The following is a 15,761-nucleotide window of genomic DNA, read 5'->3' as shown; positions in this document are numbered from 1 at the left end:
AGATGAAGCGGTAAAGATATGTCTATATAAGAGGTCTATAAATCTCTAAGAACGCTGAATCGACTAGGCTGCAAGCGCCTCGTTGATTTCGTCCACCACTGGTCTTATGATATCTTTCTTGTTTGGCACCATGTGGCCACCCTGGTGCTCGAACTCCTTGACCTGTTCCGGCCCCAGCGCCTTCTTGTAGAGGTTCGCGAGATACTGAGCCCGTGTGGCTGGCACGGCCTGGTCGGCAGAACCGTAGATGAACAACATGCGAGTCCTGCTGTGGCTCCGGGGCTTGAAGTCGTTTTGGAACTTTTCAGCGATTCTCAATAGACCTTCGTGGGCTGGATCAGGCTCAGTAAACGAGTAGCTTGCGATCAGCAGGCTGAGCTTGAAGTCCGGATGTTTTGGTACCAATTCCCTGATGCGGTTCGTGACAATAGCGGCCACTGCGGCACCTTGCGAAAAACCGACGATTCCGTCGTAGGGCCCGTTGTCCTTGATGTAGTCGGCGACGTACTTGATAGCAGCATCCAAGTTCAACTCCGAGGAGACGTCGCTGTGGTAGAACCACGCTTTGTTAACCTGAGTGTCCAAACATGCTTGCCACTTCTCGTCGTCAAGCTCAAAGGGCAAATCCTCCCTCTCCAACTCGACCGGACCATCGATATAATCACACTCGACATTCGATTTCTTCAACAGCTTCCTAATACCAGAAGACTTTTCCGAGAATACCTTGGCGTTTTGCAAGAAACCGTGCAAGAACAACAGTCTGGGGTTTGTGACGGTCATTTTGGTCCAAGAGCTACCGTTTGCGTTGCAATACCGGTCAACCACCCTTCAACTACAGCCTCTATATATAAGCTTGGCAGAATGCCAAATTTTTCACTGTGCCAAGAAGAAAAAGAAGCTACTCGAGGAATAAGACTCATAATCGCCGTAAAACTCCAGAATCTTGCCAATTGACTACTGATTGCCCGCCTGTCGGCTCAATTGACCCCCAATCGGGAGATAATACAAGATTTAGGCTCTCATATAGGTCCTTTTTCGTCTTGATCCGTCCATTTTCCAGTATCTCTTCCTGCGGTCGCGATGAGCGAAGATCGTTATATGGACGGTACTTCGACAACAGAAAACAGAGACGCAAGATAGCACGTAAAGAGCCACCAATCTATCTCAATGTTCGCGAGGACGCTTGCTCGACTGGTCTCGAGGCCCGCTCCGTCGAGAACGGGCTTCGTGCCCACGGTTGTCCTGAACCAAGTGTCGAGATCTTGTTGGCCAAGTAACCGAGGGCACAGATCTTTCTTTAAGGAATCCTGCCACAAGTGCCAGAAGCTGGTGAAATCCAAGAGGTAAGTATCTACTGTCTACCAACTGTCACAAAAAACTAGTTCGCAACTGTTCAAGACGAGGAAGTGCTTCGCACAAAAAGCTAACAACCACAGCCGGATCAGTACAGATGCTGATCCCAGCGCTCCTGGCGCTGGATACCGTGGCCAAGCTGCTTGGGCGGGCTGAATCTGGACGATTTGAGTGTTCATTATGGTATATAAAGGCGCTATTACCCGCATCTCGAGAGTAGGCGAAATAAAGGTGGCGAAAGGAGCTCCTAATGGTCTTTAACATTCGCGACTGGTCCTTTAGCGGGATAAACCGTTTGTGACTCGTTAGCTTGGTCTTCATACTAACCGCATTCACAATGTCTAGTGCTGCTGCAACCGCCAAGCGTGAGGTTCTTCCAACGAACGTAACCCCCTTACACTACGATTTGAGGGTAGAGCCAAACTTTGAAACGTTCAAGTTTGATGGAGCTGTCAAGATTGAGTTGAAGGTGAACGACCGGAAGGTCAACACTGTTCAGCTGAATAGCATTGACATCGACATTCATTCTGCCAAGATTGGGTGTCATGATGCGACGGAAATATCCTACGATAAGGACTCCCAGGTGAGTACATTCAAGTTTGCCGACGAGGTGTTGTCTGAAAGCGATAGGGCCGTGTTGGAGATTGATTTCACCGGTGTTCTGAACGATAATATGGCAGGCTTTTACAGAGCCAAGTACGAAGACAAAGCTACGGGCGAGACAAAGTACATGGCAACGACTCAAATGGAGCCTACCGATGCTCGGAGAGCATTTCCCTGCTTTGACGAACCGAATTTGAAAGCCACGTACGATATCAGCTTGGTTTCGGATGCGTCTCTAACCCATCTTTCAAACATGGACGTCAAGTCTGAGGAAATCATCGAAGGAAACAAGAAATTGACCAGGTTCAACACGACTCCAAAGATGTCTTCCTATTTGGTGGCGTTCATCGTGGCTGAGTTGAAGTATGTCGAGAACAACGATTTCCGTATACCAGTGAGAGTGTATGCTACCCCTGGTAACGAGAAGCACGGCCAGTACGCGGCTGATCTGACCGCCAAGACCTTAGACTTCTTTGAGAAGTCATTCGGAATCCAGTATCCTCTACCAAAGATGGACAATGTCGCCGTGCATGAGTTTTCCGCAGGCGCTATGGAAAACTGGGGGTTGGTCACTTACAGGGTGGTCGACCTGCTGTTGGACAAGGAAAACTCCACCTTGGATCGTATTCAAAGAGTCGCAGAGGTGGTGCAACACGAGCTCGCTCACCAATGGTTCGGTAACTTGGTTACCATGGACTGGTGGGAAGGTTTATGGCTAAATGAGGGCTTTGCTACTTGGATGTCGTGGTACTCGTGTAACGCTTTCCAACCGGAATGGAAAGTTTGGGAGCAATACGTCACAGATACTTTGCAGCATGCCTTGGCTTTGGATTCTTTGAGATCCTCTCACCCAATCGAGGTGCCAGTCAAGAGAGCTGATGAAATCAACCAAATTTTCGACGCCATTTCGTACTCCAAGGGTGCTTCTCTGCTAAGAATGATTTCGAAATGGTTAGGTGAGGACGTCTTTGTGAAAGGTGTGTCCCAATACTTGAGTAAGTTCAAGTACGGTAATGCAAAGACAGAAGACCTTTGGGATTCGCTGTCAGAGGCTTCTGGTAAGGACGTTCGTAAAGTGATGGACATCTGGACCAAGAAAGTCGGGTTCCCAGTCATCTCCGTAAAGGAAGATGGAAACAAGATTACCTTCACTCAAAACCGTTACTTATCTACTGGTGATGTTAAGAAGGAAGAAGACGAAACTTTGTATCCTGTGTTCCTGGCCTTAGCAACTAAGGATGGCGTTGACAATTCACTTGTCCTAAGTGAAAGAAGCAAGACAGTGGAACTCAAAGATCCAAGCTTCTTCAAGGCGAACGGAGCACAAGCCGGCATTTACATCACTTCCTACTCTGACGACAGATGGACCAAGTTGGGAAAGCAAGCAGATTTGCTGACCGTTGAAGACCGTACTGGTTTGGTCGCTGATGCGAAGGCCCTGTCAGCCTCTGGTTACACCTCAACAACCAACTTCCTGAACTTGATCGCTCAATGGAACAAGGAGAATTCTTTCGTCGTTTGGGACCAAATCATCAACAGCATTTCTTCCCTAAAGTCTACATGGATTTTCGAACCCCAAGAAGTTAAGGATGCGCTTGATGCTTTCACTAGGGAACTGGTTGGCGAGAAGACCCATTCCCTAGGCTGGATCTTTGACTCTTCCGATTCCTTCGCTACTCAACGTTTGAAGGTGACCATGTTTGGTGCCGCTGCTGGCGCCAAGGATGAGAAAGTTGAAAAGGCGGCTCTGGATATGTTCGCCAAATACACTGCTGGTGACAAGAAGGCCATTCCAGCTTTGATCAAGCCTACCGTGTTCAACACGGTTGCTAGAGCTGGTGGTGTTGAAGAGTACGAGAAGATTTTGGATATCTACAAGAATCCAGTTTCAAACGACGAAAAACTGGCCGCTTTGAGAACTTTGGGTAGATTCAAGAACCCAGAACTTTTGCAAAGAACATTGTCGTACTTGCTTGACGGTACCGTTCTAAACCAGGATATTTACATCCCAATGCAAGGTATGAGGGGTCACAAGGAGGGTATTGAAGCTCTATGGAAATGGACTCAGGCTAATTGGGACGAGTTAGTCAAAAGGCTGCCACCCGGTCTCTCTATGCTAGGATCCGTTGTTGTCGTTGCTACTTCGGGTTTCACCTCTTCTGAAGCCATCAAAGACATCGAGAAGTTCTTCAGCGGTAGATCGACCAAGGGATTCGATCAGAGTTTGGCTCAATCCTTGGACACCATCACCTCCAAAGCCCAATGGGTCACTAGAGACCGTGAAGTGGTCAATAAGTATTTGAAAGACAACGGGTACTACAAATGATCGAACTAGCTTTCTTATATAAGAAATAATGTGGCAATGATTCGTAAGTTTCTGTTTTCTAAGTGATAAAAGCTCTTGGGAATGATCATTCTCTGTTAATTTTCCAATATCTTGATGCTAAATACAATATATTAGGTACTCTAGAAGAGACGTCGAGAACCATAAAAACATAACCATCAGCCTAAAAGCTCAAGGTCAAGGTGAGATCTCAATGAATATGACCTTGGACCTCTTTTCGATAGAAAACTTTTTAAGCGAATTAGCTGTAACGAGGGTTGGACCTATAATCAAATCGAAGTCAGGCACTCAGCAGGAATATGATCTCAAGACAGGAGCAAGAGCAGTCGATATTGTGACTGCCATAGATAAGCAAGTGGAATCCTTGATATGGGAAACTTTGAAGAAGGAATACCCCGATTTCAAGTTTATCGGTGAAGAGAGTTATGTGAAAGGCGAAACTGTCATATCGGATGAGCCTACATTCATTGTCGATCCAATTGACGGAACCACCAATTTTGTTCACGATTTTCCATTCAGTTGTACCTCCCTTGGCCTGACTGTCAACAAAGAACCTGTGGTAGGCGTGATTTACAATCCTCACTTGAACTTGCTGGTCTCAGCTTCGAAAGGGAATGGAATTAGATTGAACGGCAAGCTTTTTGATCATGAAAGTAAGATTAAATCAATGGGTCCACTAGCTCTTAATAAATCAGTTGTAGCCCTGCAGCCAGGTTCGGCAAGAGAGGGCAGCAACTTTGAGACTAAAATGGCAACTTTTCAAAGTTTACTCGCCTGCGATGGCGGGTTTGTCCATGGATTTAGGAACCTGGGATCCTCTGCTATGACAATGGTTTACATAGCCCTCGGAAACCTGGACAGTTATTGGGATGGAGGCTGTTATTCATGGGACGTTTGTGCGGGATGGTGCATCGTCAAGGAGATGGGAGGGAAAATTGTTGGTGCTAATCCCTCCGAATGGTCCATTAGTGTTGATAATCGTACTTACCTTGTGGTTAGAGGTACTAACGATCCCAGCGGGAAGGATCAAAGAAAATATATCGAGGACTTTTGGTCAAATGTGAAGGGTCAGTTGAAATACGACTGAGTTCGCCACTTTGAACGTTCTTTAGAGCCACAGATGTATAGATAATGATAGATGAACAGACAACGGTTATTTATAGATGTAAAGGCATCCGTCATGTCCCCAAATGCCATATAGACCAGCCAAAGGCATCCAACCTTCGCCGCCACCAATTTCTTCGGAAAGATGCATGGCGTTCTTCAGTCGATCTGCTTCAACAGGTTTTCCGATGGCAAATCCACGGACGCACAACAAGCCCTGCCTTTTGGTTATATCGAACTCAGAATTTTGTTCTATTCTAACCATTTTACCTTCCAAGTTGGTTGCCAGAGGGCCGTAACAGAAGAACTTTGAGGTCACTGAAGCAGGCAAAACTCTATAATCGTAAAAGTTTGTTTGGCAAAGAGGGCTCATAATAATGGATGGGCAATAAAGCTCCACCACAACTCTGGCACCCAAGTGAGCTCTAGCGAAATTTAGCATTTCTGATGTGAACAATTGCTTAGAAGCCCCTGGTTTAAACTTTGGCATAGCCCTTGGAAAGGAGGATACCAGCTGTGCATCTCGTACAAATTCGGCTAAGAACACGCATCGCAAGTTGTTTACTGATGGTGACGAGTATTGGCCCAACTTACTGAAGACACCCTCACTTAATAAAGTAGTAGCCCATGCAAATCCAACTCTCTTTATAATTGAGCTAGAGCTAACCTTTATTTGTTGCAAGATTCTCATCAGATCTTTGGACTCGATAAATAAAAGAGAGGTATCCCTCAGATCAGATAATGCGAGCGCCTCGCTCAGGAACGATAGCGACCCACCATGCAGTAACACTGCAAATGCCTTATGCCATAGATGAATAGCCGAACTTGAGTCCCCTAGGCGCGAAACCACAGTCAAATGGTCCTTATTCGACAGCTCATGACCTGTTGGAAAGTTTTGGACGAACGAAGCTATCCCACTCACTAGGCAACCTTGCGTGAAGCTTGTCGTGGCATTCCAAGCAGATGTTGTATAGGCCCATAATTTAGTGTCATCCGAATTATCCTCCGGTGGAACGTAATCAAACACAGTAATTTCTTTGTAATCCTCTACAAGCTGTTCCCATGTCTTTGCATTACTTGGCATATCATGTAGAGGCCCACTTTCAAGCACTACAACGAGTTTATACCACCGATCACTCCCATTTAACATTCGGTATGCACTCCAGGATTCGATGACCAGGACATCCAAATCGTCATCCCTGGTACGAGGTACCGAACTCAAGAAATTTGGCTGGCATGAGGTTTTTATAGAGCCCATCATCGACGCAAGTGCGATAACGAACCCTTGCAAAGACGAGGGAGGAACCACGATCCCAATTTTCTTTGTGTCCTCAGGAAATTGCGTCTTCAAGATATGCAAAGCCATGCCATTTATGGCGTCCAAAGAGTAACGCCTCTCGTCATTTGTAAATTGCACGAAGTTCCTGTTCGAGACTTCCATAACAGCTTTCCATACATCACCAAAATTGCCATTCCTGATCTTGTATTTCAGAGACAAGCTCAACCCAGTAATCAATGGGAAACCCAAGGGGACCAAAAAGTTCCTATAATGAGCTGTCTCATTCTCTTTTCGCACACTACCCACGTTAGATTGCTGGCTAAGCGCCACAGAGGTGAAATCTCTGTTTGCATTCAAATACAGCACTCCAAAGAGCCAATTGGCTCCAAAGACCACCAGAGCGACGGTTACCAGTACCTTGATCCAAAGCAACCAATCCATGCCTGATTTTAGACTTCCAGCGTACTTCCTTGGTCCAAGGTTGTGTCTCTTGTCTGGCAAGCTTCACTTGGAAGCACTCTTTTTCTATACGAGCTGAAGGCCTTTATAGCGTCGAGCAACGCCAAAGGAAGGCTTCTTGATGATCACCAAGTCGATTCTCGTATTCCAGTGAGCGCATTGCCTTGTTATTATGGAGTCTGAGACCTCTTTATACCATCTTTCAGCCTGCCTGGCACTTATATTCAGTTATGCAATGAGTTGGGGGTCTCTCTCGCCAGAAGAAGCAGCATCTTTTGATCCAACAGATGCTGATATGAATGGAATCAACGACTAACGGGCCAATAAAGCTAAATCGTCCTTCTTGAGTCTTCCTCTTATAGGAAGCCCTCATCGGTACGCGTAAAAGATCCAATTGACGTGTTTTCCTAGTAGACTTTAAGACAAGCAGTGAAGGTAAAAAGCCGGAATGACGATCTGTGAAGGTGCCAAGGATATGCTGATGATATTGCCTGCTTCAATGGCATCTCAGCAAGGGCCACATTCCCTGTTTTCCCTGCCCCATTCATCGAATAACGCCTCGAAGAAACGCGTCACTCTCATAGAACCAAAGGCGGGAGAGATCTACGAGTTGAGAAGGCACCAGTTCAGCAAAGGCTCCTCGTTCAACACTCAATCGGATCTAGCTGCCGAGAAATATCACTACACCGCGAACCAGGAACCCTTAAAGTCCACTTTTCTGACCAACGAAGCAGACAGGAAGGATGGCCGTGTGATGGAGGCAGGAGATATCCACTTCGCCACCAGATTCGATCTGTCGTACTGCTTAATCGGGTATTACTACGGAGACAGCACAAGCCAGGACGAAAAGGAATACGAGCAAGACTCCGAGGCGGAATCTGCAGTTGCCCGCGGTCGGATGAACTGTTTAACCGTCAGAGACTACCACGATCACCTTGTGGACAACCACGACAGCCAGTGGGCGAATGTCTCCTTGGAGAGTCTAGAAATGGCGCTTCGGAAGGTCGCAGAGCCCACCGAGGAAGCAGGTAGCACTTTCTACAAACTGACAGAGGGCAAAATCATCGAGTACCTTGCGAATAAGGTGACCAGACTGGCGCAAAACCTGCCAAAAAGCCTCAACATCTCCGCCGACCTCCCGGCTGACATTCTAGAGTGTGCCAAGGTGACGCTGGCTGCCGATTTGCTTGTGTCACTGATCCCAAAACACACATACTTTCGTCTGAAGAGGTTCAGCCCAGCTGCAGGTGCAGAGCACATCGCAGACATAAAGAATTCATGCGACAGGTACGAAACTTACAAGAGATCAGTGAAACAATCAGTCGAGGAAAAGGAACTGCTGGTCAAGGCCGCGATGACAGTGGGCCTGCCAACTGGAAAGACCAAGACATCGGTTGTGAAAAAAGTTACGAAAAAATCAGTGGTTGTGAGAAAGCAAAAGGGCAGTATAGACGGATTCTTCAAGCCAGCCAAGCGAGCTAATCCCTCGGCCAACCCATAAGACGTTGAAGAATGATGTTCTTCGAAGAATCGGTATACTGGTCATTCTATACGAGTCGACAGTGAAAGACCATTAAAATGTGCATCAGGTTTAGATGAGCAAGATGTTGAATGAATACGCATCAAAAGAGGGCAATTGAATCCCGGAGCCATGGCTAAAGATATTGAAGTCTCTACCTCAGAAGCCAAGTTTACTCTGGAGGCTTTAAGACAGAATTGTCGTCTTGATGGACGCGCGTTCGAAGAATTTCGCGACGTTGAGATCTCTTTTGGTAAAGAGTACGGCGATGCGACTGTTAAGATGGGTAATACGATAGTTCAGTGCCGAATCAGTTGCCAGATCACACAACCTTATGAAGATAGACCGTTGGAAGGCCTGTTTCTGATTTCAACGGAGAATTCGCCCATGGCGGGACCTCAGTTCGAAAATGGCAACAATACCGGTGAAGATGAGGTACTTTGTGCGAGGATTATTGAGAAAGCAGTTAGAAGATCTGGAGCTTTGGACGTCGAAGGGCTCTGCATTGTTGCTGGGAGCAAGTGTTGGGCCGTGCGGGCCGATGTTCACTTTCTGGACTGCGATGGTGGGTTCATAGATGCATCCTGCCTAGCGGTGATGACAGCCCTGTTGCATTTCAGGAAACCTGACATATCTGTTTTGGGCGACAAGGTTACTGTACACCCGTTTGACGAAAGAGAACCAGTTCCACTGGGTATATTGCATATTCCGATCTGCGTAACGTTTTCTTTCTTTAACCCTCAGGATACGGAAGAGAACATCAAAGGTGAGTCGAATGCAGAAATAGCCATCATAGATGCAACATTAAAGGAAGAACTTTTGCGAGACGGTGTTTTGACTGTGACACTGAACAAAAACAGAGAAGTCGTTCAGGTATCTAAGGCTGGTGGATTACCAATGGATGCCTTGTCGCTTATGGAGAACTGTCACAAAGCATACGCAATCACGGAGCGTCTCACCGATCAAATTCTGGAGGCGGTTAAGAAGGATGATGAACGGAGAAATAAATTCGCCAAAATGCTGAGCGCAGAAAATGCCCGTGAAACTTGAAACTGATTCAGCTGCCACCGCGGAAAGACCTTCCGAGGCCTCAATTTGAGATGTCCGGGGCGTCTTCCACAATGTCGCTGCGCTTTCCAGGCCGCATAGAAAGCTGCTCTTCGACTGCGTATGCTATTTTGGCTGGACGCAGTTCTGTTTGCTGAGCCGTCAAGCTATTATGGTCGACTTTCATCAGATAATGGCATTCATGACCTCCCGATAGACGAATGGTTGGATATAATTCTCCGTCGCATAAAGTATGCTGATTCGAACTATTAACAGCATTACTTCCACTGTCCATTGATTCTTTAATTCGCCGAATGGCTTCTTCATTTCGCGAATACAATAGCACTGCAGTAGCGAAACCATATACGATAATTATAACGATAAACCAGAAGCAGAAGAACTCTATAGCTTTTGATAGTATTGACCACTGCAAAGATTGCATATTAGCAGAAAGTTCGCTCGATTTGGTTTGATGTACCAGTGGGTAATTATCTGAAACCATAAGAGTAAATTCTGCTATTATTTGGCGTCCATTAGGTTTACGTGTACGTCTATGCCTTGCTTAGTTCTCAATTTTTGAAGCGTATTAACACAATTTGCGTCGCCGCTTTTCAAGAGCTGGCGCCAGCATAGCAAACTACTTAAATCATAATTCCAAAATGTCAGTAGCCCAGCAGCTGTAAATATTATCGCCGTTTTCGTGAGGCTAATATATACAACTATATACATTTAATGTCATTAGACTGTTTGTGAAGTGATTAGGTGTTTCAAACCATAGTACCGCTTCGACGATAGAGGTGTCTCGATCAGCCTCCCGCTTGAAGAAGCGAGGAAATTGATATCTTGTTTCCAATGAACTGGTAGTATATCCAGTCAGGTTTACGGAAACCGGAAATTTTATATCTTATCTCTTGAGCATGGTCAGTTCGGTTAGGGCAATCGAAAGACGTGGTTGAGTAGATTTGAACTGCAGTTTCTGGGGTCTGGCTAATTATCTATGCAACTGTATCGTCTTTATTGGCGAATTTGTGGCTGTCAACGCAGTATCTTTCATAAAAGTGATAAAGTTCGAACACAATCTCGAAAGTGATTAGATAAATAATGATCCATTCCAGGAAAGTACTCTTTCTTTCACTTAAAACGCTCATTAGCGCACGACACTCATCTGTCGAGTAGTCTAACTTGGTGTTCAGAATGCTGATCCTTGGTCCAATATCCAAATATTTGGAGGTTTGTTTGAAAGTTCGTTCCAGCTGAGGCTCACTCCAGTATAGGTCTGGAGTTTCAATTAATTCGGAATATAGATTCAATTTGCCTCTGATTAAAAATAACCTTCCAATCAGCTTCAAAGCTTCCCCTTCTCCCAGTTTGAGCTTCATGCCTTTCGATATCTTTTCAGTGATAATTCTTGTTTGCGATATGTGAGCTTCCAAGGCTTTCTCCAGCACTGCTAGATTTGTACTTCTGGCAAGTCCACTAGAGAACGCAGCTTTATCCAGCATTCCTGAATCAGAATCAGTCGAATTAATGACGATGAGATCCCCAGCCAAAAAGCTAGTGCCAGCATACTTAGCCAAAGTTGTAGCAATATCCGACGTCTGCGAAACGCTAGTTTGAATACCTTCATATTGTTCCACGCTTTCAACTTCAACAAAATCCATGTCCTCTGTTTCAAAAGATTCGTGAGGAAGAGGATTTATTCGAGCATCTTCAACTAGATGCAAGATATTCTGGCTGACAAAGGTTTCGTCAAAGCCCCAGTTAACAATGGTACCATTTTGAATTAAAATCATAACATCACCTCGGTAGCCGTTGGCTTGATATCTAAAGGATAGAATTTCATTTGGAATCAAACTCACTGCTCGAAGACCCTTGGAATGTAGTAATTGGATACACTTCTCAAAGTCATAACGTTCCCCGGTGCTGACTGTTGTACAGGGCTTCACCGTCAAAGAACCAGTCAACACATGCTCTAGTTCATCTTCGATTGTAGAACGAGATCGCTGATATTTCGGGGCAAAAGTCCTTCTTAAATAACGTGAAGAGTCCTGAGTACCGGAGGGGGGTTTCATAGTTCTCAAGTTGAGCTCAGATTTCTTGACTTCCTTTTCTCTTGGGAAGAATGAGTCCCTGGACAGACATCTGGTAGTAACCTGTACGTTTCGGCGCCAAGCTGGCAAAGAAGCTGATTTGGGTAAATGGAAGCGACTGAGGAGCATTATTTTTGAACGTTGCAGGTATGACTTCGATGAGGTTTTCTTTCGTGGGATTTATATACTGTGAAGTTGAGTTTGCTCACTTAGATCATCGGATAATTCATTAAAGTAGCCTAGGGGAACTTCCTGAAGAGATTGTACTGCAGCAAGCAATTTCTGATCTGAAGTCAAACCCTGTGTCGGATGAGTCCTGTTATGTCTCTTGCGCAAGTAATTGCTTGCTAAAGTGGCCCTAAGCAGATTGGCAACCTCTAAGCCAACCAAAAGATCAAGCAGCTCAAAAATAATTATGTATTTAAATCGATAGTTTACGTGAATCTATACAAATGAAATTGACCGGATATGAAGGAATAGCGGGGGACGGACAAGTTGCTTACCAGACATCTTCCTGGTACCTACCTGTCGTCTTCATCATCTTGATAATTTCGGTGGCATCTTCCTTCTTTATAGACTTTTTGCGTGTCAGTATGTCAACTAGGGCAGCATGAACTCCCTGAGCCATGCCCTTAGCGTCACCACAGACATAAATGAACGCACCGATATTAATCAAGTCGAAGATATCATCTTCGCGCTCCAAGAGTTTATCTTGAACGTAAACTTTCTTAGAGTTTGGCAATCTAGAATGCGCCACAATCATCTCAAAAGCTCCACCGAGCTTCTTCGCGTATTCTGGCCATTCATCCTGGTATAGGAAATCATCGGTGTTACGGGAGCCATAAAATAGGATGTGTTTACCTAGCGTAACGTTTTCCTGCGTCTCTAAGAATTTGACACGTTCTCTGATAAAACCACGGAAAGGTGCTACACCGGTACCTGGACCAAACATGATAACGGGTGTGGCAGGGTTGGATGGCAGTCTGAAAGTTGAACGACGAACATGAACAGGCAATTTGTAGCCCGCAAAAAGGTTACGAGGACCATTTAGGTCATAATGAACTGGCAAAGAAGCCTTATTCAGCTCATTATTTTGGGCGAGCTGGATGTTTCTCAGAAGGTTGGTTGTCACTCCAACGACGTTCCCTTGCATGTCTTCTGAAGGATTTGGAAAGTTTTCGACAACCGATGTGATATGAACTGTCTGCTTTTCATGCGAGGAAGATGAAGAGATGGAGTAGTAGCGGGGCTGCAAATGAGGAATTGTTTCGATCAAAAATTCTAACGGAACGCTGTCCCAAGGTTTGCCGTCGGAAAGACGCAGAAGGGCATCGGCCAAATCGAGGTATTTAGCAGTAATTTCGATGGCAAACTGATCTCTATCAGTCGAAAGCTCCGACAATTTTTGTTTGATCTCTTCGTTAGGGGCAAACTGAACAAGTTGGCCGAAAACCTGTCTAGAGATGGGGCCGCAAATCTCCAAGTAGTGTCTCACCGCAGCGCCAACGGTGGTAGGTGTTGGGAAAGGTACCTTAATCGTTGGATCAAGAGGTTTGAGGTTAAAGACCATCTTGGGATCCAAGTTGAACACTTTTAGGAATTTCTCTACCTTTTCGTTAGCGTTGGATGGCCAAACCGCTAGATGATCTCCAGTAGAGTATTTGATATTTGAACCTGACATATCGAATTCGGTGTGAATGCAGTTACGATCTGTATCTTTGAACAGTTCATAACTTCTTATCACGGGGGCCACGTAAGGCTGTGATAAATCAAAGGGTCCAACTTGAAGCTTTTCAGAGTTATACACCAATTTCTTAGAAGGCAGATAATGTGGAGACGGCTCACCAAGAGAGACTGTGTCGTCGACAGAACCCAATTTCTCGAGAACAAAAGAAGCTTCGAATTCTTGCTCATGTTCATCCAGATTCAATTTCTCCTTCAAGACTTCAAACGAATTCGATTTCCAGGTCATGTAATCTTCATCGGTGGTTCCAGCACCATCATCACCCTGACCGAAGTCTCCAACCAAGGTAGCTCCGGCACTCTTCAGATAATCAAGCGCCTTCTTAGCAGCGCCATTGTAAAATTCGTAGGTAGAGTTACCTAAACCGAACAAACCGAACTTCAAAGAGCTCAAATCACCCTCGCTGGCATTCGACAAGAAATCTTCGAACTGTACAGCCCCGTCGGGAAAGTCTCCTTCTCCGTAAGTTGAAATGAACAGCGTCATGAACACGTTCTCTGGAAGTTCGTTGAGATTGTCGAAGTCATACTGTTCAATATCGGCACACATAACATTCAATGAGAACTTGGCAGCCAGCTCCTTCGCATACTTCTTAGCGTAGTCCTCGGCTGTACCTGTTTGTGAAGCAAACAACACCAAGTAGTTCTTTTTGTTCTCGCGAAGAACTTGAACAACGTCTCTAGATCCGGAGCTGGACGCCGTGATGGAATCATCATTAGAAGCAAAAAGCTCCTTAAGTTGATTCCTCTTCAAGTAGATGGCTACCGCAACCACAAGAGCACACAGCACTCCCAGATCAGTATTATCCATACCCAATGCCATCCTGCCAGCGTAACTGAAAAACTACCACTCTCTTGGATAAAACCCAATACCAACGAACAGTTCCCGGATTAAACGATGGATTGCAATGACAACACTAAATAGTTTCCTAACTTTTTGTAGGTGCATTTTTTTTTTACTATGATCTTCAATTTTTCACTATTCTTCAAGCATGGAAACGAAATTCTCAACCGCTTGGAGAAACCAAAGCTTAATAAACGAGCTAAACGAGACATCAAATGACGTCTTTCATGAAAATTCGACGAAACCAGGGGATCAGGACCATCTGGAGATGAGCCGGAGGCTTGCAAATCAGCAGAGCTTTAGCGACTTATTGGTTTGAATTGGCCCCGTCGGGAGTCGTCGCGTAGGAGTCGGCAATGTTTCTTTCTATGTCTTGTCTTAAGCCGGGTGCCTGCTCATCTGTAACGCTCATCAGGTCCATGACGAGATGTACCAGAGACTCCAGGGGGAACTCTACCTGCGTTCTTCTTCCTATTCTGTAGATTTCGACGTCGAGTTCCGGGCCAGAACGTTCGACTTCCTTTATCAAGTATTCTTGCTTTTCGAAAAGCCTTAGGAGTTCCGGAAAGGAGAGGTTGACGATTGGTATGTTGGAGCCATCGGTTGCGACGCCAAAGCTTTCCAGATGTTCGCATAATTCCTGCTGAAGGACGTGGTTCTTGGAGAATAGAACCACGCAGAGTATTATACACAGTAAGCCCTTCAGAGCGATGTCGGAATCGCAACCAAGCTTGTTGTTTAAAGTGTGCGTTGTCTCATAGTTCAGTCTGCCGCCGATATACTGGCCGTCTTGTATCATCTGCATATAGTTGTTCACCTGCTGAGAAAAAATGAGATCATCGAGATTTGTCATTGGCCTCTTGTTATCGAGCAGGATGTAGTGTTGAGGTTTCGAAGCCGACTGGTCCTGTGTCGCAGCCTGCCTCCCAGTGAGATTGACGCTTCTTGGCGGCAAGTTCTTGAGCTCATACCCGTAGATATCACCGAGCATTCTGTTGACCTCTTTAAGAACTTCATTGAAGGAGACGGAGCCGCATTCCTCCTTCTCAGAGATCTCTTTGGCTCTTTTCTGCAGCCGGCTTCTGCTGATGGTGGTATTCTGGGATTCTGCCACGGACATGATGAATCGTACAAGCTTTCCCGCCACCAGAGTGGTCTTGTTGGGTGTGCCTCCTTGCAGCTCATCCCTGGGACTCATCCGAACTCGAAGTGCTCTTCGTTGTCAAATAGATGATGGTTTTACAGGGCTCTTGAGCGAAATGTCATCGCTTGTTGGAATAGCTTGAGGTTGTTAAGATTAAAGACTGAAAATAGGAGATACTGTACCATTGCGACACTAATCCCTTTGCGTTTGAGAGTTAGACGTAACTTGTTAA

The 15,761-nt window shown here is 45.6% G+C and overlaps 10 protein-coding genes across 10 annotated transcripts; 4 read left to right on the top strand and 6 right to left on the bottom strand.

Moving 5' to 3' along the window:
* Positions 1-63: 63 nt before the first annotated feature.
* FSH1 (putative serine hydrolase) lies at positions 64-780 on the bottom strand (the record flags this gene model as incomplete). The annotated part of the gene is made up of 1 exon (XM_037284221.1): positions 64-780. The coding sequence occupies one exon, from the start codon at positions 778-780 to the stop codon at positions 64-66; it is 717 nt and encodes a 238-aa protein (XP_037140117.1).
* Positions 781-1,690: 910 nt separating this feature from the next.
* Positions 1,691-4,282, top strand: AAP1 (arginine/alanine aminopeptidase; the record flags this gene model as incomplete). Its single annotated transcript, XM_037284220.1, has 1 exon — positions 1,691-4,282. The coding sequence occupies one exon, from the start codon at positions 1,691-1,693 to the stop codon at positions 4,280-4,282; it is 2,592 nt and encodes an 863-aa protein (XP_037140116.1).
* A 211-nt stretch (positions 4,283-4,493) lies between these two features.
* Positions 4,494-5,387, top strand: INM1 (inositol monophosphate 1-phosphatase INM1; the record flags this gene model as incomplete). The annotated part of the gene is made up of 1 exon (XM_037284219.1): positions 4,494-5,387. One exon carries the CDS (start codon positions 4,494-4,496, stop codon positions 5,385-5,387), a length of 894 nt encoding a protein of 297 aa, XP_037140115.1.
* Positions 5,388-5,453: 66 nt separating this feature from the next.
* Positions 5,454-7,124, bottom strand: DDE1 (Dde1p; the record flags this gene model as incomplete). The annotated part of the gene is made up of 1 exon (XM_037284218.1): positions 5,454-7,124. The coding sequence occupies one exon, from the start codon at positions 7,122-7,124 to the stop codon at positions 5,454-5,456; it is 1,671 nt and encodes a 556-aa protein (XP_037140114.1).
* A 466-nt stretch (positions 7,125-7,590) lies between these two features.
* On the top strand, positions 7,591-8,643 carry RNH202 (Rnh202p; the record flags this gene model as incomplete). Its single annotated transcript, XM_037284217.1, has 1 exon — positions 7,591-8,643. The coding sequence occupies one exon, from the start codon at positions 7,591-7,593 to the stop codon at positions 8,641-8,643; it is 1,053 nt and encodes a 350-aa protein (XP_037140113.1).
* Positions 8,644-8,793: 150 nt separating this feature from the next.
* On the top strand, positions 8,794-9,711 carry RRP45 (exosome non-catalytic core subunit RRP45; the record flags this gene model as incomplete). Its single annotated transcript, XM_037284216.1, has 1 exon — positions 8,794-9,711. The coding sequence occupies one exon, from the start codon at positions 8,794-8,796 to the stop codon at positions 9,709-9,711; it is 918 nt and encodes a 305-aa protein (XP_037140112.1).
* A 40-nt stretch (positions 9,712-9,751) lies between these two features.
* On the bottom strand, positions 9,752-10,210 carry HG536_0E03480 (uncharacterized protein; the record flags this gene model as incomplete). Its single annotated transcript, XM_037284215.1, has 1 exon — positions 9,752-10,210. The coding sequence occupies one exon, from the start codon at positions 10,208-10,210 to the stop codon at positions 9,752-9,754; it is 459 nt and encodes a 152-aa protein (XP_037140111.1).
* Positions 10,211-10,703: 493 nt separating this feature from the next.
* On the bottom strand, positions 10,704-11,927 carry MRX10 (Mrx10p; the record flags this gene model as incomplete). Its single annotated transcript, XM_037284214.1, has 1 exon — positions 10,704-11,927. The coding sequence occupies one exon, from the start codon at positions 11,925-11,927 to the stop codon at positions 10,704-10,706; it is 1,224 nt and encodes a 407-aa protein (XP_037140110.1).
* Positions 11,928-12,297: 370 nt separating this feature from the next.
* On the bottom strand, positions 12,298-14,364 carry NCP1 (NADPH--hemoprotein reductase; the record flags this gene model as incomplete). Its single annotated transcript, XM_037284213.1, has 1 exon — positions 12,298-14,364. One exon carries the CDS (start codon positions 14,362-14,364, stop codon positions 12,298-12,300), a length of 2,067 nt encoding a protein of 688 aa, XP_037140109.1.
* A 328-nt stretch (positions 14,365-14,692) lies between these two features.
* Positions 14,693-15,583, bottom strand: NSE3 (Smc5-Smc6 complex subunit NSE3; the record flags this gene model as incomplete). Its single annotated transcript, XM_037284212.1, has 1 exon — positions 14,693-15,583. One exon carries the CDS (start codon positions 15,581-15,583, stop codon positions 14,693-14,695), a length of 891 nt encoding a protein of 296 aa, XP_037140108.1.
* Between the last annotated feature and the right edge of the window lie 178 nt (positions 15,584-15,761).

The sequence above is a fragment of the Torulaspora globosa genome, chromosome 5 (genome assembly GCF_014133895.1).
Source record: "Torulaspora globosa chromosome 5, complete sequence".
NCBI classification, from domain to species: Eukaryota; Fungi; Ascomycota; class Saccharomycetes; order Saccharomycetales; family Saccharomycetaceae; genus Torulaspora; species Torulaspora globosa.
Note: the sequence above shows the minus strand (reverse complement) of the source record. Positions and strands in the feature narration are given on the sequence as shown.